Source organism: Bos mutus, chromosome 2 (genome assembly GCF_027580195.1).
Source record: "Bos mutus isolate GX-2022 chromosome 2, NWIPB_WYAK_1.1, whole genome shotgun sequence".
Classification (NCBI taxonomy): Eukaryota; Metazoa; Chordata; class Mammalia; order Artiodactyla; family Bovidae; genus Bos; species Bos mutus.
Window position 1 is genome coordinate 42,235,144 of NC_091618.1, and position 23,932 is coordinate 42,259,075.

A 23,932-nucleotide genomic window follows, 5' to 3' on the forward strand; every position below is an offset into this window, starting at 1 on the left:
AGAACTGGACGTGGAACAACAGACTGGTTCCAAATAGGAAAAGGAGTACGTCAAGGCTGTATATTGTCACCCTGTTTATTTAACTTGTATTCAGAGTACATCATGAGAAACGCTGGACTGGAAGAAACACAAGGTGGAATCAAGATTGCTGGGAGAAATATCAATAACCTCAGATATGCAGATGACACCACCCTTATGGCAGAAAGTGAAGAGGAAGTCAAAAGCCTCTTGATGAAAGTGAAAGTGGAGAGTGAAAAAGTTGGCTTAAAGCTCAACATTCAGAAAACGAAGATCATGGCATCCGGTCCCATCACTTCATGGGAAATAGATGGGGAAACAGTGGAAACAGTGTCAGACTTTATTTTTGGGGGCTCCAAAATCACTGCAGATGGTGACTGCAGCCATGAAATTAAAAGATGCTTTCTCCTTGGAAGGAAAGTTATGACCAACCTAGATAGCATATTGAAAAGCAGAGACATTACTTTGCCAACAAAGGTTCGTCTAGTCAAGGTTATGGTTTTTCCTGTGGTCATGTATGGATGTGAGAGTTGGACTGTGAAGAAGGCTGAGTGCCGAAGAATTGATGCTTTTGAACTGTGGTGTTGGAGAAGACTCTTGAGAGTCCCTTGGACTGCAAGGAGATCCAACCAGTCCATTCTGAAGGAGATCAGCCCTGTGATTTCTTTGGAAGGAATGATGCTAAAGCTTAAACTCCAGTACTTTGGCCATCTCATGCGAAGAGTTGACTCATTGGAAAAGACTCTGATGCTGGGAGGGATTGGGAGCAGGAGGAGAAGGGGATGACAGAGGATGAAATGGCTGGATGGCATCACTGACTCGATGGACGTGAGTCTGAGTGAACTCTGGGAGTTGGCGATAGACAGGGAGGCCTGGCGCGCTGCGATTCATGGGGTCACAAAGAGTCAGACACAACTGAGCAACTCATCTGATCTGATGTAAGTGAAGAATAATTATGAACGCTTTTGACAAAGAGGAGGCATTCAACGATGTTAGTGATCAAATGAGTATGGGCAAAATACTAAAAGACAGAAATGAAATTCTTAGTAGCAGGTTTTACTCTTTGTTTTTTGTTAATCAATCAAAAAAGTTTCCTGGGCACACCAACGGTATAGAAGAAGGTACTTGATGGACATTGAATCTTTCCATTTAGGTCCAGAACAAGCTGACCATCTGAAGCCTTTTAAAGTGAGTGGTCTATAATACCAAGAGTAGATGATAGTGGGTATGATGTAAAGGAATGGATTTCAAACACAATTAAACTGACAGAATTCAGTTTCAAGAATATAAGGATTGACAAGCTTATTAAATAATTAAGAAATCAAGGACTGACTTTGGGTTTTTACTATAAACAGGGCAAGATTTTCTTAGCCAAAGGATATAACATATATGTTTTTAGTGCTAGAAAATATCTGTTAGACCCCAGGAAGGTGGAATAGGGCTGATAGCTATGAGGTTGTTTATTGAGGGGTTTTGGACTTCACCCTTTGGTTGCAAGGAGCCACTCACTGGTGGTCTTTTCTGCAGGGTAGTGCCATGAAGAATACAAGAAACACAAAATGAAAAAAAATGTAAGCACCTTGATCCTCTAAAATTCTATTTCAACAGCAGGTAAAACAGAGTATAGAGGGAAACTACCAAAATTGGTAGGTTCTTAAGCTGCATATTTCCCCACAATAAGTCATAGCCTATGTAAGAGCCATAGGTGAAATTGCAAGGAACTAATTCTGAAATCAACAAAGCATACTGGAGCCGGACAATACATATAAAGGTATGAATTAATGAGATCTCCCATAATTTTTTCAAAATGATAGGAAATAGGTTAAATTAACTGAGCTAAACTGTGCTATTACATGGCATCAACACAAAGCGACCAGAGAATAGCAGAAAAGCACATGGCACTTAACTTCCCACGAGCAAGAGCAAAGCTACCGCTACCACAATTACACTTCCATGATGTGTGGTGAGGGAAGGACAGGGAGGCAGAAATTTGGTCCCTGCTCACGCCCTTGGCCAAGTATCATTGTACATGGCACAGCTACACAATCTATACTAAAGCCCCATGTTCAGGAGGGTGTCTGAAGTGCAGATACCGGAACAAAATTATACATATTTAAACCACATATCTAACTCCTTGAGATCCTTAGAGCAATCAATTTTTTTTTTTAAATAAGTAACTAAGTCAATAGCATCTGAGCAACAGATGAGAGTTAAAGCAAAGTCTGTTGGCTAATGGTAACAGCTTTTGTGTTCTTTCTTGTTGAAAATGTGCATGTAGCAGCATCTCCAATATGCTCACAAACTCGGATGCAAAAGGCTACGGAAAACAGTTGCTATTTTTACACCGGAGATAAAATCAAACACCACCTTTCAGATCTTAATTTTTCTAAAATAGGGCAAGGAAATAAAATCTGAATTACTAGATGTCTCAAGAATCTAGGACCTGTGATTTCTATCAGAGGAAAACACAGCAAACATTGGACAACGACAGGAAGAGCCAGCTCTGTATTCTGGGCAGTGGAGTATGAACCTGCCAACTCACATCATCTGAAATAAAATACAGAGTTAAAGTTTAATTTAGTAATATTCTAGAAAATGGGAAATGTGAAGCTATAATAGTTTTTCTATTTACAGACTACTGTAGTTAAATCTTTATAGTATTTTTCTTTAGCACTTTAAAGAGGATTTTTTAACCTTATAAATTAATATTGTAAAGTATTAATAATTATGATAATAGCAATATGTTTTTCTACTGATGCTGCAAAAACCGCCATATACTGAGTGGCTTAAACAACAAAAATGGGCTGAAATTAATGGGTTGGCAGGCTGTGTTCCCATCTGGAAGTTCTCCAGAGAGAATCCATTGCTCTGTCCTTCCCACCTTCTAGAGGCTGCCCACAGTCCTTGGCTCACAGTCCCTCCAGCTACATATTGCATTTCTCTGTATCTTCCACAGTCACATCTTCTTTTAAAATTTTTTTTATCTGTTTAATTTTGGCTGTGCTGAAACTGTTGCTGCACGGGCTTTTTCTCTAGTTGCGGTATGCGGGCTTCTCATTGCGGTGGGTTCTCTTGTTGCAGAGCATGGGCTCTAGGTGCTGACCTTCAGTAGTTGTGGCTCCCGGGCTCTGGAGCTCAGGCTCATTGTGTGGGCTTAGATGCTCTGCAGCATGTGGGATCTTCCCAGAACATGGATTGAACCCATGTCTCCTAAACTGGCAGGTGGATTGCCATCCACTGTACCACCGGGGAAGCCCTTCCACTTTTAAGACCCCTTGTTTTTGCCATACGCCCACTGGTGGAAATTCAGGATAATCTCCTTATCCTAAGGCCAGCTGAACAGAAAACTCAATTCTACCTGCAACCTCACTTCTCCTTTGCCAGGCAATATAACATGCTCACAGGTACTACAAATTGGGACATGAAAATCTTTAGGGAAGCCATTATTCTACTTACTGTGATAATGAACATTTATTGAATATTTGTTACTTGCCAGGCATTGTTCTAAGCAAGTTACATATAATTAAGCAGCTATAATTCTCTTAATAATAGATTTTATTGTTATTCCCATTTTTTAGATGACACAGAACGAGATTAAGTAACTTGCCCAATGTTACCTAGAGAGAAAGCACAGAAGCCAGGGTTGGCATCAGAGTGACAAATACAGTCTGCATTTTTAATCTCTGAACTCCACGACTGCGAAGGCGATTCTCATCTAAATATACTACAGTTCTGTGTTATCATTATTATCAAGGATGATTATCTAATAGCAGTCATGATAGTTACCCAGAATAAGGGCAAGTTTAACATTTTAATTGGTAAATGGATAGATAAAACCATAGAAACCATCAGGGAAAACAAGGGTTTTTTAGAGATTTGTCCCGTGTCTAGATTATGTGTGTCCCTAAATGTCACTTTGCAGTTTCAAGGTCACATGTACGTATACACACACACACACACACACACACACAAACAGGGAGGGAGAGAGGAGAGAGGGAGAGAGAGAGATATATATATATATATATATATATATATATAATAACAGATATGGAATGGAATGGAACTTTCTGTTTCACTAAAATTTCAGTTGAAGATCCTTAACTGAGAACATCTGATGACAAATACCACTCAGCATTCTTAAGAAAGGCATCTCTTAAGGGTTTAATAAGAGATGCAAAACTTGCCCATCAACCATCACCTCCCATGATCATCTTCAGCCCATGGAACAGAAAGGTAGAGATTGAGATTTTCTTAGATGGGATATTATAGAGGTAAAGGCAGTAATGGAAAGAGGTGCTTCTTTATCAAATTGTGGGCATCTTGACAGCATATACACGGCATATATGAAGGTAGCTGTTGGAGAAGAATTAAAGTTGGTTTCTGATTGCACCCAGCTGAGCCATGCCTAGTCAATAGACTGGCTGCCTATGACATCTGTCTTACAGTCTCACTGAGTTAGACAACAGTGGACCAGTCTTATTTTGAAACTGAGGAAAGCAAGGCTCAAGGAGCCTTAACGTGTATGATGGTACTTAACATGTGTGATGCCCAGCAGTTTGTGTAGGAAGGTGATAGGTTCAGACGAAGGCCCTCTGACTCCAGATGCAATGACCTCTCCACTACACCACAGTGCCTCTGTAGGTGATGGCTGATGTGCCCACAGACCTGGCCACGGACACACCTGGAATCATAGTGGGAGTAGGGTATGGTTCATCTACCCTGTCGTCTCTGATTCAAAGGCTGTATTCTAGAGGTCACAGGTAAAAGACTCCTTTGCCTCTTGCTTTCCCTATGTTGACGAAGAAGCATTTTCTTTACTCAAATAATGCACTGGTACCAAAGGCTCTGGGCACTACCCATGCCTCCAGCAAAACATGTTTATGGCAGCTTCCTGCCATCACCAGTGTCAGAAGCCAACCAAGAAGGCTCCTTCTGTCTTTGCAGAAAAGGAGCACGCAAAATCACCAGTTAAGATTTTTAAGCACCTACATATGATCCAGCAATCCCATTCCTGGGCATATATCTATTCAAAACTATAATTCAAAAAGATATATGCACCTCTATGTTCATAGCAGCATTATTCACAATAGCCAAGAATGAAAACAACCAAAATGTCTATTGACAAATGCATGGATAAAGAAGATGTGTTATGTATACACAATGGAACATTACTCAGCCATAAAAAAGAATGAAATAAGGCCATTTGCAGCAACATGGCTAGAACTAGAGATTATCATACTAAGCAGGGTATGTCAGAAAGAGAGAGACAGATATATGATGTCATGTATATGTGGAATCTAAAATATGACACAAATGAATTCATCTATGGGACAGAAACAGACTCCTGTACATAGAGTCTGTTACTCATATACATCCTTGCTATTGCCAAGGATGAGGGAGGGTGGGAAAGAGATGGACTGAGAGTTTGGGGTTAGTGAATACAACCATTATATAGAGAATGGATAAACAACAATGGCCTACTATACAGCAGAGGGAATAATATTCAATTCCCTGTGATAAACCATCGTGGAAAAGAATGTGTGTATGTGTCTGTGTGTATGTGTGTGTATATATATGTATATATATACACATATATATATATTCTTCTTCTATAACCGAATCACTTTGTTGTACAGCAGAAATTAACACACCAATGTAAATCAAGTATAGTTCAATTAAAAAAATATTTTTAGGCATCTAGCTGTTAAGGAAGGAAAGCTTGCATTTTTTTTTTTTTTTTTTTTGAAACACAAATAAGTATTTTCATCAGGAGAGAAAAAACCAAACCAAAGCAAAGTAACCCAACTTTGCCTTCAAAAGCAGGTCCCTACCTTAGCATGGCACCAAATCCCTTCTTCTTTATTTTCCTTTCTGGATCTTCATTTCCCTCTTTCTGCTTTTTCTCCTTGACTTTTAATTTGCCCTTTTCCTTCTTCTTCTCCTTTTCTTTCGTTTTTTTGACTTTCCTGGCTTTATTTTCTGCATTTTCTAGCTCAGAGTTCCCCTGAGGGGCAGATTCACAATTCAGAGCTCCTTGACCAGAGTGAGAGCTCCTATCAGACAGACCATCTGCACAAGAGGAAAAAAAAAATCAATGCAGTCAGGGGCTCCTCTGTCAGTATTTCAAGAAAAGTTAAAATAGAGAAGAACAAATCAAAGCACTCAGGAGTTCTACCCTGCCACGTGGCTACATGTACCCTTTGAAGAGACAACTGCCTAAATCTGGTTACGCAGGGCTTTTGCTGTTGGGAGTGGAGGGCCCTGGTTGCTTAGCCATGAGTATAAAAGGTTTGATATGGACTGAAACGCTGATCTCTCTGAAAGCAGCTTGTTAACCTTGATCAGCTCAGAATGCCGACATGCTGGGAAACAAACAGGGTGAGTTTATTTCCAGAAGTTTCTGAGTGCAGCTATAACCCGGCTGTTTCAATGCAATTAATGCAGTCAGTCCTTGGGTTGAGGCTGCTTCTAATGACTTGAATAAGAATGTCAAGAAATGCATACTTAGTGCTGCTACCCTAAGGGCAAATGACAGTTGGTCCTTGTAGGAAATTGAAGGAGAACAATTCTTCAGTGTTTGGCCTGTAAAATAAATTGCATATTGCGTTATCCAATTCCGTGTTCATTAAGCCAAAGGGCAAAACATATCAGGAAAATGAATTACTTTTAATATCAAAAATATAATTGTGATCCTTAAATCATTTTTCCTTGTGGTTGAGCACCCATTCGTGCCTATGATTCGCTTATAATAATGAGAGGAAGAAACCATTTCAGCAAGCGTGTCGCCGTACCGGCTTCTAACTCTTCAGGTCCATCGTAAGATTTGTCAATGGCTGCTCGGAAGCTCTCGTTGCAGCCCCGGCCGCGGACCATGTGTGGCCGAGGCCTGTGGAAGGGAAGTTCATTCTTCCTGACCTCGGCAACTGCGGTCTGTAGGCTCTCCAAGGAGCTGGACTTTTTCAAACCCAGAGTTGGACCAAAATCTTTGCTTGGAGAATCTGGAAAAAAAAGAAAAAAGGGCAAAAGGTCACCTTTCCCCTAAAGGCAGCCTGATGGAGTAGGAAGGCTTGTTGTTCTATCTCAAAAGGCAGGGGTGGGGATGTTAAGGGGGTGGGACTTGGTGTTAAACCTCATCTTTGCCACTTTTTGTGACTTTGAGCAAATATTTGACTTCTTAGTGCCTTAGTTGCTTTTCTATAAAGATGTGGGAAGATTTAAAATGATAATACATGTTATATACAGAATAAATATGTATATATATATTTATGTACACACACATACACATATACATGAATTTGAAAAGCTGTAGCACTCTCTAGAGATTATACGTATGAGAGTGTGTATACACACACTCACATAGCCACACACACATCGAGTACCTAAGTGTTTCACGGTTCTCATTCTAAGCACTCCCATACATTGTAGCTTTTATTATTTCCAAAATTGTTCTTACAGTTATTGAGGAATGTAATATGCACAAAAATCAAACAGCATTGAAGTGATTTTAATTTCTGTCCTTAAACACTTTATCATACTCTAGCACTGTTCCTGTATAGTAAATGCAATTTATTTAGTCGACAGAAAAAGCAAAGCAAGGAAAGAAAACAACTTTTCTGTGTCAATGCTTACTGTTCCATATGTATTTCTATTTGATTATCTAGGAAATGGGGTAATTTTCTTTGCATGATATAATATTCCAAAAAAGCCTAGGTGGAGTTTAATAACTTGTGTTTTGATATATAGTATTTTTCATTTGTACGGTTTGTCTTGCTCTGTTACCTGGCACTTTTCACTCATGCCTTGATCTCCATTCCCACCCACAGTCAGGCTCGCAGTTGTGTGTAACAGGATTATGCTATATAAATACCAGCAGCACAAGGATTATTTTAAAGATGGAGGGAATTCTAGCAGGGCTCTTTTCCACCAGGGCCAAAGCTCACGATCGTCTCCAGTTACAAAGATTACTGTCATGAAGGGGCTACACTTGCATTTCTGGAAATAGACTACCTTACAGTTTTTAGTAGATACAGATTGAGTACATCTTATGGATTGTGAACATAAAGTAGGTACTTCAATGCCTAGTACATAGTAAGGCTCAGTAAACAGCTCTATCATTTCTGACTATGATCACTATTTTCGCTTCTACTAATGCTGCTGCCATAAATATTATTACTAGTTGCTTAAGAAAATACTAGGTAGTACAAGGAATAGAAAAGAAGTACAGCAAAGGCGTCATGCCTGTATAGACATGCATAGAGTTAAAAAACAAAATACACCATCCCATGTATTGTAAATATGTTAAAAACAGTCAAAATAATGACAATAATGCTAATAGCGAACAATGCAGAGAGCGCTTAGCCCAGTTGTAAGTGGTTTACCTGTACTGAAAGTGAAAGTGAAAGTCAAGTCGCTCAGTCGTGTCCGACTCTTTGCTACCCTGTGGACCATAGCCCACCAGGCTCCTCCATCCATGGGATTCTCCAGGCAAGAGTACTGGAGTGGGTTGCCATTTCCTTCTCCAGGGGATCTTCCCAACCCAGGGATCAAACCCAGGTCTCCCACATTGCAGGCAGATGCTTTAACCTCTGAGCCACCAGGGAAGTAGTGCTACTGCCAATATTGTTCCCATTTTACAGATGAGGAAACGCAGGCAGAGGGCAGAGAAATACCTGGTCTAAAGATACACGCTTAATAAGCATCAGAGCTGGGAACTGTTTTCAGGAAGCCCCACTGCGCCTTTTCTGCTCTATATTGTCCAAAGTTGTACTTGGCCTCCACCCTCTACTTGACTATGGTGAAGCGACTTCAAATGGTCTCTCGTTTCCTTATCTCTAACTAAGACCATTAGTCTCGATTAGCCCTGGGTCTAGTTAAACAGACAAAAATGCAAAAACTGGATGTTGTTTTTCCAGCTTCCCATTACCTTGCTGCTGCTGCTGCTGCTAAGTCGCTTCAGTCGTGTCTGACTCTGTGCGACCCCATAGACAGCAGCCCACCAGGCTCCCCCGTCCCTGGGAATCTCCAGGCAAGAACACTGGAGTGGGTTGCCATTTCCTTCTCCAATGCATGAAAGTGAAAAGTGAAAATGAAGTCGCTCAGTCGTGTCTGACTCTTAGCGACCCCATGGACTGCAGCCTACCAGGCTCCTCCATCCATGGGATTTTCCAGGCAAGAGTACTGGAGTGGGTTGCCATTACCTTACAGGAGGCAATTTTGCACTTTAACAATATACATGATGACAATAAACATTCCATTTTATAGGTAACAGTGTATCATTAAGATACGCAGCATAGATGGGATTAAGGAGGAAAAAAAATAAGAAATTTCAGGGACAAATTTCAGGTGCTACTTTGCAAATAGTAAATAGTAAGAATACACTGCTACCAAATCTACAAAGAGGTGTATTTCTTATAGTCCTAAGAAGGAAAGTTAGTGCAAGAAACAGAAACTGAATAAGATTGTTTCTGACAAGAAAACAAAAAGCAACAGAGAGGTGTGGGAGTATTAAAGCAACAGTAAAAGCTTTGGAGTTTACAGAAAATATTTTACACCATCTCTCCCTAGGGATCTGACATGAAGTTTGGGAAAAACATGAAGATGAAAACTATCTGAGGAAGCCTAGTTCCTCTATCAACAATAGTAATCATCTTTTATTTATTAATTGCCATTCAGGAGATTATATTAGAGCCCAAACTGTAAGTATTCACATCAACCTTTAGCAATAAATTCTAGGGAACATGAAAGTGAATAAATCATCCAAGATATAAGGCATGTTATCTAAAAGGAGCTCAGCAAGAAGTCATCTTTGAGAAGGAACAAATACACTGTTACTCATTTGAAGCAAACTGAACATTAGGGATTCATGGGTTTTGCAGGATTAATAGAACTGGCAATTAATTCACTTTACATAAATAGAAGTCACAAATTAGAAGTGTCAACTGATGTTGGCCAAAATTATAGCCTAACTCTACTGGATGTGGTTAAAAAAAAAACAAAAAAAAACAAAAGCAGAAAAGCATTTGAGTCTTGGTTGTAAATGTGGACTCAGCGATTTTCAGGCTTGAAAACAACTTTCTTATTTATTTCTAGGGAATAAACAGGATACAGTGGTGGGGAAAAAAAGACTGATGTTAGAGATGAGGATTTGAAATCAGGAAAATCCTTACAAGGACTTATAGGTGCACTCAACTGACTGAACTGAATCTCTGAGTGAAAGGATCTTGGCTAGGGTTCTCATTTCCTTTATATGTCCAAGATGTCTGAGGGAAGGTTGAGGTTACTGGTTACGAGGGATTATTATAAGTCAACTGATGGCATCAGCACTAAATGCCAACCAAACACTTGGAATAAAGGTTTTAGCACATAAAGATTATATGTGAGCACAATAAATTGTCACATTCATTCCTTCTTCCCCACCCCCATTCTCCGCAGTTCCAGCTTAGGTTGCCATTGCATTGGGAATCCTGTAGCTTTCAAAAGGGGAAGATTTTCTGTGTATTTTTAGCCTAACCATTTATACAAATCATACTGTTTCTTAGGCTCCCACTTAAAGTAGAGGTCTCCTTGAAGGAATGATACGAAGGGAGTAATTAATCAAAATCAGTACCTCAGTAGTTCCATCCCACTGAAGTCATCTCCAAAGTGAGGACTCCTCACATTTTCACCTGTAGCTGATGTGATACTGTGGCTGATTTTAAGCAACTGTTTGAGACAGTGATCTCTGAATACCACATGGTATCAGTCATGAGATGGACTATGTCCAAATTTGAGCATTTACTTGTCCCATTTTGAGTATCTGAATGTAAACTGAATATAATTTTTCAATGATTTCCAGGCCCATTTAGATTAGCTGCAGATGCCAAGAAATAGATCTTTTCCCAAACTTTAGTAGCAAGGCTTTATTTTTTTAAACTTATGACTACTATGTTCAGTCACCATGTTCTCTAAGATACTGATAAACTTATCTTCCCATCAGAAACATGAACTTGACATTCACAAATTTCTAGAAACATGATACAATGTTTATCAAAGGTACCAAAAGAGGGATCTTGCATGAGAAATGTTATATTTAAGGTAGGATAATAAAAGTATTCTTAAAGTTCCATGTGCTAAATTTTTCCTTAGATGTCTCCAAAAGAAATATCACAGAAAGATTTTTTTAAAAGATGCTATAGCTTTTTTGAAGATTTATTTGTTCCAAGTTGACTTGGACGGGCTTGACTTGAACCTGCAAGCCTTCCTCATATAGAATAGAGGGAAATTTCAGGGCCATGTTTTCTGGCTCCATCAATCCTCAGACATATCCCCTGTTCCTCCTCACCATCCAGAAAAAATGCAGTGTTATGAAGACACTGAACACATACACCAAGTCTAAAGATTTAAAGGAATTCTGCCACCACGTCTCCCATGGTTGTGAAACAAATGAAGAGAAGGGCAGTAGAGAGCTAGTGTCCAAGTGGAGAGGTACCTCTTCAAAATAGAGTTAAAATACTGAAACCACTGCCTCAGTCTTCTAAGTAGAAAGTCCCATTTCAACATGTTGTTGTTCTTGTTTAGTTGCTAAGCTGTGTCCAATTCATTTGAGACCCCATGGACTGTAGCCTGCCAAGATCTTTGGTCCATGGGAGTTCCTTGGCAAGAATACTGGAGTGGGACCCAAGGACTGAACCCACATCTCCTGCATTGGCAGGTGGATTCTTTACCACTGAGCCACCTGGGAAGTCCACTCACTTCAACTCACTGTAAAACAAAAAGTCCTTTCTGGAGGACTGTTTGGATAGGTTTCTGCCTCTTCCCTATGGCTGAGAACTGCTGCTGGTTCCCTGCAAGGCAGATGATTAGGATAATAGAGAATATGGAAATTCCCTGGTGGTCCAATGGTTAAGAATCCATCTTGTAATGCAGGAGACTCAGGTTTGATTCCTGGTTAGGGAACTAAGATCCCACATGCTGCAGAGCAACTAAGACCATGTGCTGCAACAGATAATAGAGAATAAAACACTCTATAGAGAGTAGGGATTAATGGTGAATGATGAAGTGGAGAGGCAGTGAGACATTCCAATACCCCCCACTCTGCCACTTATTTTTTGAGTTATTAACCTTCCTGTGTCTGCTTTCTAATCTGTAAAATTTGGATAAAATGAGGATGGAAGAGTGCTTGGCGTATGACAGGTACTCATAAAGCATTGGTGATGATTACTGTCATTGGTGTTTTTACATCAACTCTAAACATTGAGTAAGTGAAGCTCTAGGACAGTTCATTTGGTGCAGTCCACCACTGCATTTTAAAATACAACTATTCCCCCTGCAAGAAGCTGAAAAAGGGCTCCATAAAGAAATACAGTATCATCCTTCCTTTTTTATTCAAAAGTTAAACTAATTTTCCTTCAAACAACTCCTTACAGTTTTTTCTTTTGAAATAAGTGTGTGTGTGTGTGTGTGTGTGTGTGTGTGTGTGTGTGTATCTCCATCTGTTCATCACATATAGAGGCTATTCTTGGGAAGATTAATAGTGGAGTCTTAGATACCCTTCTCCTTAGGCTATAATCATTTAATTAGTCTGAGATTTCATTGACAATGTTTGAACTTCCCATTCCAGCATTAAAATCTTGCAATAAAAGAATGCCTTAATCTAGAAGACCAGTAATTGGATCTTCCATTATTGATGAAATTGCTTCCAATACATTCTTATTAAAACATAAAGAATTATTTAGGGGAAGGTATTCACTTTCAGATACATGGCAAGTTTTCTTCCATGATAGAGCTTCATAATTAACAGATACTTATGATAGTTAACAATAAATAATGTATTAATCTGCACATTTCAGTAACATCGATAGTCCTTAAGGCATTTAGTGAAAATTAATTACATTTGAGCCCCTCCCCCTAAAACAAAGGAATTGTGCCTAGTAGTAAACTGGGGATCAAAATGATTGCAATGTTATCAAGGGGACTCAGCATGAAACTTGAGAAGGCCATGATTCGTCAAGATAGCTTGCTTCCATTAACAATTTGGCTTTGCTGTCTTATGAACAATGAACTTGGGCAAATACAATAAAAATGCTTTACTTGCTTCATGGAGAGTTGTGATGTGAAATTAATAGCCTTAAAACTCTTTGAATGAAAAATTATTACAAATTCCAAGTAGAAGTCACACCACCACTTTATTCTCCAACATATCTCACTTTGTCTTTTTATTTTAGATTAAACTTACTGAAAATTTTGTGTGTGTGTTTTTTTTAGTAGTTTCCCCTGGAGGCTAAATGCCTTATATGCTTTAATAGATATCATTGCAAATCCATTAGCCCAGAAAAAAAATTCCCATAATATATAAATGTATAATTTCCCAAATTATGTTATCTGTGCTGTGTCCATAATGGGCCTAATTACCTTCTTGCCTATCTCAATATTCCAAATATTGATCATCATTCCAAGCTTATCGCAGTGCCCTGTTTCCTATTCATTACTGCAGGGCATAATGTAATCTGGTTTATATGTTATCTGCTGACATTTGGGTCTCAGTTCTTTTACTGGCAATTTCCAAGTTCTCTAGGAGAAGAGTTTATTTTTTATTTTTCCTTTTAAGTCTCATAAATCTCGGGGTCTAATCATTTCCTGAAATTCATGTCAAAATATTCAATAATGAACTTCTCATTAAGAGTTATATATTTGTATAATCTCTCCTACTCTGACTCTAAACATTGTCTATTTTAAAGTGAAAAGATCTAGAGAAAATTATGGGAAGATTAGGTGGACAAATACAACAAATGATTTGATTATAAATGTGGGCATGGCCCTCCAAGTGACTCCACATCTACACTAAGTGTTGCTGTACACTTTACTTTTCTTCACTAAAAAATCTCTCTTTTATTTATAAATGGAAAGTCAAAACCTGATGCCATATTTTGCTTTTTTTTTTCCTGGACTCAAATTACATCCAACAAATGTAATAAATGGTAAATTTACTACACTTAAAATATTCTGATGACAATCTCCTGTCTTTTTATTTTTTAACTTTGTGGATAAGAAAATGGATGCTGTGGTTCAATTTAGTAGGCAAACTCTTAAAAAAATACATATATTTAAAACCATATCTGAGGAGATTCTGTTAAGGCACCTGGAGAACTCAGTCAAATCCACGGCCCACAGACTGGTTTGTTGTAATCTTTTGTTTTCTCTCTCTTTGCCTTGTCAGGATAACTCTACCAGATTAAAAACAACAACAGTACCCCCAAACTGGCATTCAGGATAATAACAAGTTTAAAAATTATACAAACAGCATTGTTGTCTGGAAGGAAATGTGAATACTTAAAGAAGGAAAAAAAAACATAACTTTTATTATTTAAGTGGGGAAAAAAAAACACCTCACTTAAGAGTCAAATGAACTGATTAAAGAGGCCAGCTTTCCTACCTGTGGAATGGGATCAGTAGGATGGATGAACGCCACCTACCGTTTTCTGTCTTGCTGATCTTGGTATCCTCAGTGCAGAGAAGTACTGAATAAACATTTGTTGTAGGGATAAAGGAAGGTACAAGTGAAGAGGCGTGAGAGCATGGGGACCACGCTCCACCCCAGTGCTGTGACGCTACAGGGAGTTTACCCCATGATTGCTTTACTCCCTCAACGTTCACTCACAGCCTCTTGTTTTCACTAATATAACCCTAGGTTTTTTGGTCCTATTTTCAAGGATCTAATTATTTCTACCCTCCTTATAATTACTCTCTCATCTCTATGCTTTGTCTTTTTCTACTAGTCATTCCTTTCAACTTAACTTCTCTCTTTGTGATATTAACCTTTTCTGCTATTTCCCTGTCCTTATGCACACTTTGAATAGTCTTATTTTTCCCCACTGCCAAGAATACATTTATTCTCCTTCCAAGTCCTCCTTGTATGTCTTGCTAACAGGCTTTTCATTCCAAACACAAATGGTTTCAGTGATTTTTTTTCCCCCACCTCATTCTTTTTACCACTTATTCTTTGTATGGCTTACTTCAATAGCACCTCTTTCTTCTGCTTTTGATTGTTGAGTGGTTTATGCCTTACGTGGGTTGTATAATGCCATACTCTCAAAATAAAGTACACTAAGAAGAATTCTAATAAGTTTCTTAAAAAACTATTAGCATACCAAAAAGGTCAAACTGATTGATTTCTTGGATGGTACCCACATGAAGATATTTTTACATGATGTTGTATAAACTGGGTACCTGTATTTTTTGAGGGCCCGAAATTATTTTTATACTTTTGCTTTATTTATTTCTCCCCTTTTTATAGCTAATGGACTGCACTAAAAAAAAAAAAAAAACTGAAATTTTCAATTACTTACTATTTTCAGAACTGATAGAAAGTAAGGTTTTATACCTTTGAATAACAATTATACGATTATATGTAATGAGAATATTCAGTAATACAAATGAGTGAGTGAGTGAAAGTTGCTCAGTTGTGTCCAACTCTTTGTGACCCCATGGACTATACAGGTTTTAGAATTCTCCGGGCCAGAATACTGGAGTGGGTAGCCGTTACCTTCTCCAGGGGATCTTCCCAACCCAAGGATGGAACCCAGGTCTCTCGCATTGCAAGCGGGTTCTTTACCAGCTGAGCCACAAGGGAAACTCCCAGTAATATGAATAACAACCTCTTAAGAGGTGCACTTCAACCTAGGTTCAATCTACTGGTAAAACTTCAAGTTAAAAATCAAGTCAGCCATCAATGAGTATTTACTGACTAGTTTTTGTCACTCAGAACTGTGCTAAGTCCTAAGAGGAATAGAAGGCAAGTGAAATAGTAACTAACATTTCCCTGTTGCTTTATAATTTATAAAGTTCTTTCCTGTACAAAATGAAGCCACATCTTACACCATTGATCTTATTCAAATTCAAATGTTTTTTTCATGTCCAGAGAGAGCTACAAAGAAGGAGAGGAAGGAGGAAGGGTTGCATAAAATATACTCACCATTGCTTTCAATGAGAGTGTGCCCCAGTATGTGTCTAGGAGAGGGCGGGAGTCAAGAGAAATGAATTGTTCCTGTGAATCTCTGATTTTTTTTTTACCCTGGGTAAACATTTTATTTTTTTAATAGAGATATAACTGATATATAATGATATAAGTTTAATGATGCAATGTATCAAGGACATGCTAAGTTGCTTTAGCTGTGTCTCTTTAAAACCCTGTGGACTGTAACCCTCCAGGCTCATCTGTTTATGGGATTCTCCAGATAAGAATACTGGAGTGGGTTGCCATGCCCTTCTCCAGGGGATCTTCCCCATTCAGGGATCGAATCCTCATCTCTTCAGTCTCCTGCACTGGCAGGCGGATTCTTTACCACTAGCACCACTGGGAAGCCCCAGGTTCATCTTTAACATCTTAGGGAAAAATCCGAACAAAACTTTTTGGTCAACCCAATATTTGATACATACATATTTGATTTTGATACATACATACTTACATTTTGACTTGATGTGATACATGTATATATTGTAAAATGATTGCCACAACAAGGTTCATTATTGCCTTCATCTCCTCACATTATTACCTCTTGTGTGTATGTATGATGAGAACACTTAGGATCTACTCTTTTAGCAACCTTCAAGTATATAATACAGTGTTGTTAACTACAGTTACCATGCTGAACATTGATCCCCAGCATTTATAACTAAGTTTGTAGCCTTTGACCAACATCCTTTCTCATTTTCCCCATCGTTCAGCTCTTGGCAACCACCATTCTACTCTTTGTGTCTATAAGTATGGGTTTTTCAGAGTCACATATAAGTGAGATCATGCAGTATTTGTCTTTCTGATTTATTTCAGTTAGCGTAATGCTCTCAAGGCCATGTTGTCACAAATGGCAGGGTTTCTGTCTTTTTTTATGGTGAAGTAACATTCCACTGTATATGTAGGTATTTATGTGTGTGCATGCATGTGTATGTATATATGTGTGTGTGCATATAAATGTATGTATGTATGTGTGCGTGTGTGTGTATGTATTCAGTTCAGTCGCTCAGTTGTGTCCGACTGTTTGCGACCCCATGAATCGCAGCACGCCAGGCCTCCCTGTTCATCACCAACTCCCGGAGTTCACTCAAACTCACATCCATCGAGTAGGTGATGCCATCCAGCCATCTCATCCTCTGTTATCCCCTTCTCCTCCTGCCCACAATCCCTCCCAGCATCAGAGTCTTTTCCAATGAGTCAATTCTTCACATGAGGTGGCCAAAGTACTGGAGTTTCAGCTTTAGCATCATTCCTTCCAAAGAAATCCCAGGGCTGATCTCCTTCAGAATGGACTAGTTGGATCTCCTTGCAGTCCAAGGCACTCTCAAGAGTCCTCTCCAACACCACAGTTCAAAAGCATCAATGCTTTGGCGCTCAGCTTTCTTCACAGTCCAACTCTCACATCCATACATGACCACTGGAAAAACCATAGCCTTGACTAGACGGACCTTTGTTGGCAAAGTAATGTCTCTACTTTTGAATATGCTATCTAGGTTGGTCATAATTTTCCTTCTATATCACATTTTCTTTTTCCATTCATCCATTGATGGACACTTGGGTTGTTCCATATCTTGGCTATTCTGAATGAAGCTGCAATAAATGTGGGAATATAAATACTTCTTCAAAACAGTGATTTCATTTCTTAGGATATACATCCATAAGTGGAAGTGCTGGGTCACATGATAGTTCTATTTTTAATGTTTTGAGAAACCGCTATACTGCTTTCCAGACTAGTGCACACAGCCATTCTAACAGTTATGAGGTAATGGTCTCTGCTTGCTGTTCCTACTATGAGTATCTTATCAGAGACAGTGTAATTCTCAGGTTTTAAGATTTTTATCTTTCATGATTTTATATTCTTGGGCTCCAAAATCACTGTAGACTGTGACAGCAGCCATGAAATTAAAGACGCCTGTTCCTTGGGGAAAAAGCTATGAAAAACCTAGACAGTGAATTAAAAAGCAGAGACATCACTTTGTCTTTGGGTCAGGAAGATCCCCTGGAGGAGTGCATGGCAACCTACTCTAGTATTCTTGCATGGAGAATCCCATGGATGAGGAGACTGGTGGGCTTTGGTCCATAAGGTCACAAAGATTCAGAAACGACTGAAGCCACTTAGCATGCACGCAAGCACATGGTAGTTAGGTTATCTGATACAGATCTTGAACCTGGCATGCAGTAAATATTTAGTAAACATTAGTTTGTACCATATGCCTTCTTTCATGAGCAATGTTTACAGTCATTAGGAGGATTATCTACAACCAAGATGATGCCAGGAAAATTTCTGTTTCTATATCCATACATTGTGGGCCCAAGTCATCATTAGCTTTGAATTTTCACTCTTTATTCAAAACTTCTACCTTTTCTGTTTTGTATTGTTTAATTGTTTTCCACTTTCAATAGCCCCAATAAGCTTATTTCTTAAGAGGCATTTTCCAAAAAGAAGCCAGGTGTTAAAATAACTTGATAAAAAGAACCATGTCAGGGACAGCAAATAAAGAGCCAGTAAGTCTTTTTCACCAGCCAAGTGATTCCTCTCTCTCAGACTGACCCATGACACCATCAACACAATGGCAAAACAGACGAGGTTATAGGTTTTGGGGATCAGTAGTCAATAGGCATCTCTCTAAATGACAGAGCTGACATACAGCAGGGCTCAGGGCTGGAGTAGTTTAGACTTGGGGAAGTCGAGAGAAGAGAAAGCACACTGTGATCTCAAGTCTTAGGATAAGCTCATGAATGAAGTGTCCTCATTCACTTCAGTTGTGTCCGACTCTTTGCGACCCCACAGAGGGTGGCCTACCAGGTTCCGCCATCCATGGGATTTTCCAGGCCAGAATACTGGAATGGGCTGCCATTTCCTTCTCCAGCGGACCTTTCCAACCCAGGGATTGAACCCGGGTCTCCGTCATTGCAGACAGACGCTTTACTGTCTGAGCCACCAGGGAAGCCCGTCCTCATGAATGAATGTCCTCAAAGATGGATCGAATACATGGGGAAAGTAGGATGTGGACACTCTACTGCAAGAGAAAAGCACGAGGAGAAGTCCTGACATGCCCGCTGTGGAACACAGGATGAATGATCAGCAAGGGGAAACTGGGACCTGACAGGAAGTAAGTGTGGGGACAAAGGAGGAAGTGAGATAAGAAGGGCCTCAAAATTGGGCTAAGAAGGCTAGACTCAGAGCAGGGGGCAATCGGAAGCTTTTTAAAGTTTTTCACCAGAGGAATGGCTTGATAATACTGTTATTTTGAGAAAAGATAATTTGGAAGAAGCTTACAGGACAAATTAGAGGAAAGATTGAAGTATTATACAATAATAGAACTCACTGCTCATAAAATACCTTTCTATTTACTTTCTTCCTTTTTACAATTATAACTTCAGGCTTTTGTGAAACAATTTCTTCAGAAACATTTTTAGTGTGTTAGTCATCTGTCCTCACAGTGAACAGACTACTGTCCTCAGATCTTTCTTTGATCAAGTGGGAAAGGCTAAAGAAACATATACCAGTCTACTGGGAGGTGAGGGGTGCTCATGGTTGAGCCTCTGGGGATGGGTAGGAAGGAGCATTGCCTGTCGCCCTAAGCCTCCTCCTCGTATGGCTAAGCTGTGACTGTCACAGTCAGACCCAGTGCTCTCTCTTCTTCAGCACACTTTACTATGTTTTGTAATATATAATGATTAATGGGCAGTAAAACTAATAACATGGGGACACACAAAATAAATGAGGTAGCAAATATGAAAAGGAAGTCCCATTTAATATTGTTGTGAAATCTGACAACACGCTGGAGTTTCCCTGTAACTCAGCTTGAGGAGCCCTTGCCAGCAGGAATCAAGGTTACAAGAAGGTGGTATTTCCATTAATAACTCTCTCTTGGGGAAATCTATGATCAATCTATTTTGTACTGAAATTCTTGCTGGGTTGTAGTGAAATGTCAGGAGTACCTGGAAATGTTGTTTTACTGACTCAGAGAAGCTCATGGAGAAAGAGCACCACTTTCTCCAGTTATTCTGATCTGTCCTTTCTACCTCCCCTACTATTGATATCCATTCTTTTTTCTTCCTACCCTGTATCCACTATTCCACCTAGAAGGAGTATCCTGATTTTCTTTGGTTTACTACACCTCCCCTACTCTCACCCAGAAGTGTGCCTCTAACCCAGGCATGCCTAGCCATTTCATCCCTCTGGTTGGCTCAGGAGTATATTGTTGGAATACTTGGAACTAATCCTTGAAGAATGATTAGGAAAAAGTCATCTTGTTTGCTACTGGGATTATTGGGAGGATAAACCTGGGGCTGCTGTTAACCATCTTGTTTTTCTACAAAGAGATGCACTAAAACTGTGTGTGTGAGAGAGAGTATTGTTCATATAGGCCCTGCTGCTGCTGCTGCTAAGTTGCTTCAGTTGTGTCCGACTCTGTGCGACCCCACAGACGGTAGCCCGCTAGGCTTCTCTGTCCCTGGGATTCTCCAGGCAAGAACACTGGAGTGAGTTGCCATTTCCATCTCCAATGCATAGAGATCCACCCATATCTTTATGTAGATGCTCCTCTGAACTTTTAAGTTACTTGTGTCAACAAATTAGCTTCCTTGCAAGAGCCAGAATGAAATTTGTTTCTTTCAATTGTAACTTATGGTCTTGATTTAACACTCTATTCTCCAATTTTTCCTTCATATAAACACGTGCTAGTTATTCTAACTCAGGTCTTCTGACAGATACTTGGGAAGCAGGGAAGACTCTTTCTTGGCTATACCACTGGTGAAGGGAACATAAGTACAGAGTTGGTAACAGCAGTGAGAAGCATGTCTGTTGGTGGACATATTCTAGGGTGAGTTTTAGGAGGGACAAATCCCCCAACAATGAGAAGAGTTGCATTAGATTCACCTGTTCAGCTTGGCCCCTGACTCCTCCATAAAGAGAGGACCATTCTCTAGATGATTACTAATAATTATAGGCCTATTACTAATTGTTATACACTTTAGAAAAAAAACAGAAAGGCTTCCAAAAGTTGAATACAATCAATTCTTACTATGGTTGACCAAGGGTTCAAACAAGGTACCTACAACTGGATTTTGACAATATAAGAGTAAATGTGATATCACTTTTAAGCGCCTGTCCTTCTATTGTATTCCTGGGGCCACTCAACAGAGACTTCATATTTGGGAAGAGGCAGAGCTGCCCCACAGGGAGAAGGTGTTTCTTTCTGGAGGGGGGCATGTGCTGTATGGGTGTGTTTATCTTAAGCTTCTCTTTCATAGAATTTCTAAACTGTGAATTAGGAACTTCTCTGTAAACTGAGTGGGGCTTCCCTCATAGCTCAGTTGGTAAAGAATCCGTCTGCAATGCAGGAGACCCTGGTTTGATTCCCAGGTTGGGAAGACCCCCTGGAGAAGGGATAGGCTACCCACTCCAGTATTCTTGGGCTTCCCTTTTGGCTCAGCTAATGAAGAATCCACTTGCAATGCGGCAGACTTGCATTAGATCCCTGGTTTGGGAAGATCCCTTGGAGAAGGGAAAGGCCACCCACTCCAGTATTCTGGCATAGAGAATTCCATAGACTGTATAGTTCATGGGGTCGCAAAGAGTCAGAAACAACTGAGAGACTTTCACTTTCATTTTTTGTAAACTGAGTAAGAAAATGATGGACTAGAAGCAAATGGCCTTGGGTGGTTAGCAATAAAGACTTTGACGTAAGAGGCATCTTGGGTATGGACTTGGAAGACCTTGGGTCTCAGCAAGCTGTTTAACCTTTCTGGGCTTCAGTTTCTTCATCAGTAAAAGTGGAAAAATGAAAAAGATTATATTGAGGGTGATAATGATGGTGACAGTATAAACACCCACTGTCACTATACTAGGCATGTTCTGAGTACTTTTACAAAGATATTCCTTAACTCAAGTATATGAGGTACATACTATGGTTAGCTCCATTGTAGAGTTGAGGAAACTGAAGCACAGGCAGGTGAAGTTAACCTGTCTAAGTTAACAGTGGTGCTAATTTCATGGATTTTTATTGTGATCAGATGTAATTACCTATGTTCAAGAAAGTAGCAAAGCTGCAACATACTATATCTATCTATCTATCTATATATATATATACACACACAACATGGGTGAGACATGACAACAGAGGCCCATGGAGGGGTGGCAAGCCCACCGATCAGTCTCCTGTAGAGAAGTCATTAGGGGCTGGGGGAGCACAGAGATGAAGGACAGAGACAGCACAAAGTGAGTGAAGCAACCAGGTGACCAGGCGCATGACTGATCCCACTGGATCAGAGACATGAAGTCTCTGAAGTCTGAGGCCCTGTGCCCAAACACAGTTCCTTGAACACACTCGTTCTTTGCTACAGATGATAAACAAGGAGGGGATTTCGAACTGTACCACATATTAGGTGGGACTCATTTTCTCTTAGTGTGTATGGCCTAAGGACCTAAAACTGGGATGGATTTTTTGTTTTGGTTCAACAACAATAACAGTAGCTAATCTTTATCTAGAACTTATTATGTGATAGGCTCTGTGCCAAATGTTTGTCATCTGAACAATGCCCCAGCAAGGAGGTATGATCATTCTTCGCTTTTCACCAAAGTCAGTCTTCCAGACCAGAAGCCCCAGTTCTGTTCCAAACATTGTTGTTCTTCATAGCTCAGTCGTGTCCGACTCTTTGTGACCCCATGGACTGTGGCACGCCAGGCTTCCCTGTCCTTCACCATCTCCTGGACCTTGCGCAAATTCATGTCCATTGAGTCAGTGATGCCATCCAACCATCCTTGTTGTCCCCTTCTCCTCCTGTCCTCAATCTTTCCCAGCATCAGGGTTTTTTCCAATGAATTGGCTCTTTCATCACATGGCCCAGGTATCAGTGCTTCAGTCTCAGCATCAGTCCTTGAATATTCAGGGTTGATTTCCTTTAAAACAGCCTGGTTTGATCTCCTTGCTGTTCAAGGGACTCTCAAGATTCTTTTCCAACACCACAAACATGACAGAATCCTTTTCTACTTTTAATAATTAATTATAATAAAAACAAAAAAGTATGGCTTTTCTAAAAAGTGCTTATGTCTAAAAAGAAAGCACTACTTGGTTCACAGCTAATATATAATATAATATAACAACAACAACCAAAAACAGCTACTTTTGTCCTTATTTTTAAATCAATTTTTGAGCACACTGTCATATTTTTATATTCCCTGCCTAGTTCTGGAGAAGAATTTAGGAAGGAGCTTGTGGTGCATCATTAAATAGTTTTTCCCATCATCTTATGACTGAGTTATGGGCACTAGATATAGCCATGGGGGGGCATGAAATAAGTGTTTATGGTGATTTAAAAGACCAATTATAAGCCTTTGCCTTATTCCTTACTCAGCACCCTGCACAGGATGTAAAAACTTCAGTGAAAAAAATACCACATTAGAAATTTTAGCTGAGCAGAACGTTGGTTTTCAGTTAGACTTATAGAAGAGAAAACATTAGGATACCATTAACAGCTTTAGAGCAATGGAGGCCAAGTGGGATTGTTTTCTATTATTATTATTACCACCATTAGTGGGTCAGAGCCTTCCAAGGGAGAAGAGGTGGGGACAACCCAGACACTTTCAATACAGCATTAACTCTTTCAGGTCAAAAGGGGCCCATTTAGTGGACTGTAGCCGTCATTTAATAAATGACAGCCTTGTGGCCTCAAAGAATTTATCTCCTGTCCAAAGAGTCTCACTTACATACTCCTATTTTCTGTACTCTATCCCACTAAATATTCCAGTTAGAGAAAAGGTTAATTTGCAGATAATTATCAAGGGAGTGTGGGAATGTTTTTTAAGGCAGAAAAACAAAAATAACCCATCACAACACATCAGCCACTGTGTGCAGATCTGGCAAAGGATAAGGAGCCTCATGAAGTAACAGAATTAAGATGAAAAATTAGAGGTGTGAG

The 23,932-nt window shown here is 39.6% G+C and overlaps 1 protein-coding gene across 1 annotated transcript in view; it reads right to left on the reverse strand.

Moving 5' to 3' along the window:
• Positions 1-23,932, reverse strand: part of PARD3B (par-3 family cell polarity regulator beta) — a 1,148,960-nt gene that overhangs the window by 332,274 nt on the left and 792,754 nt on the right. The window contains exons 17-18 of the mRNA XM_070387813.1: positions 6,810-7,016; positions 5,850-6,087 (exon numbers count right to left, since the gene is read on the reverse strand). Of these exons, the coding sequence (XP_070243914.1) occupies positions 5,850-6,087; positions 6,810-7,016 (445 nt within the window). The remainder of the gene's footprint in view (positions 1-5,849; positions 6,088-6,809; positions 7,017-23,932) is intronic.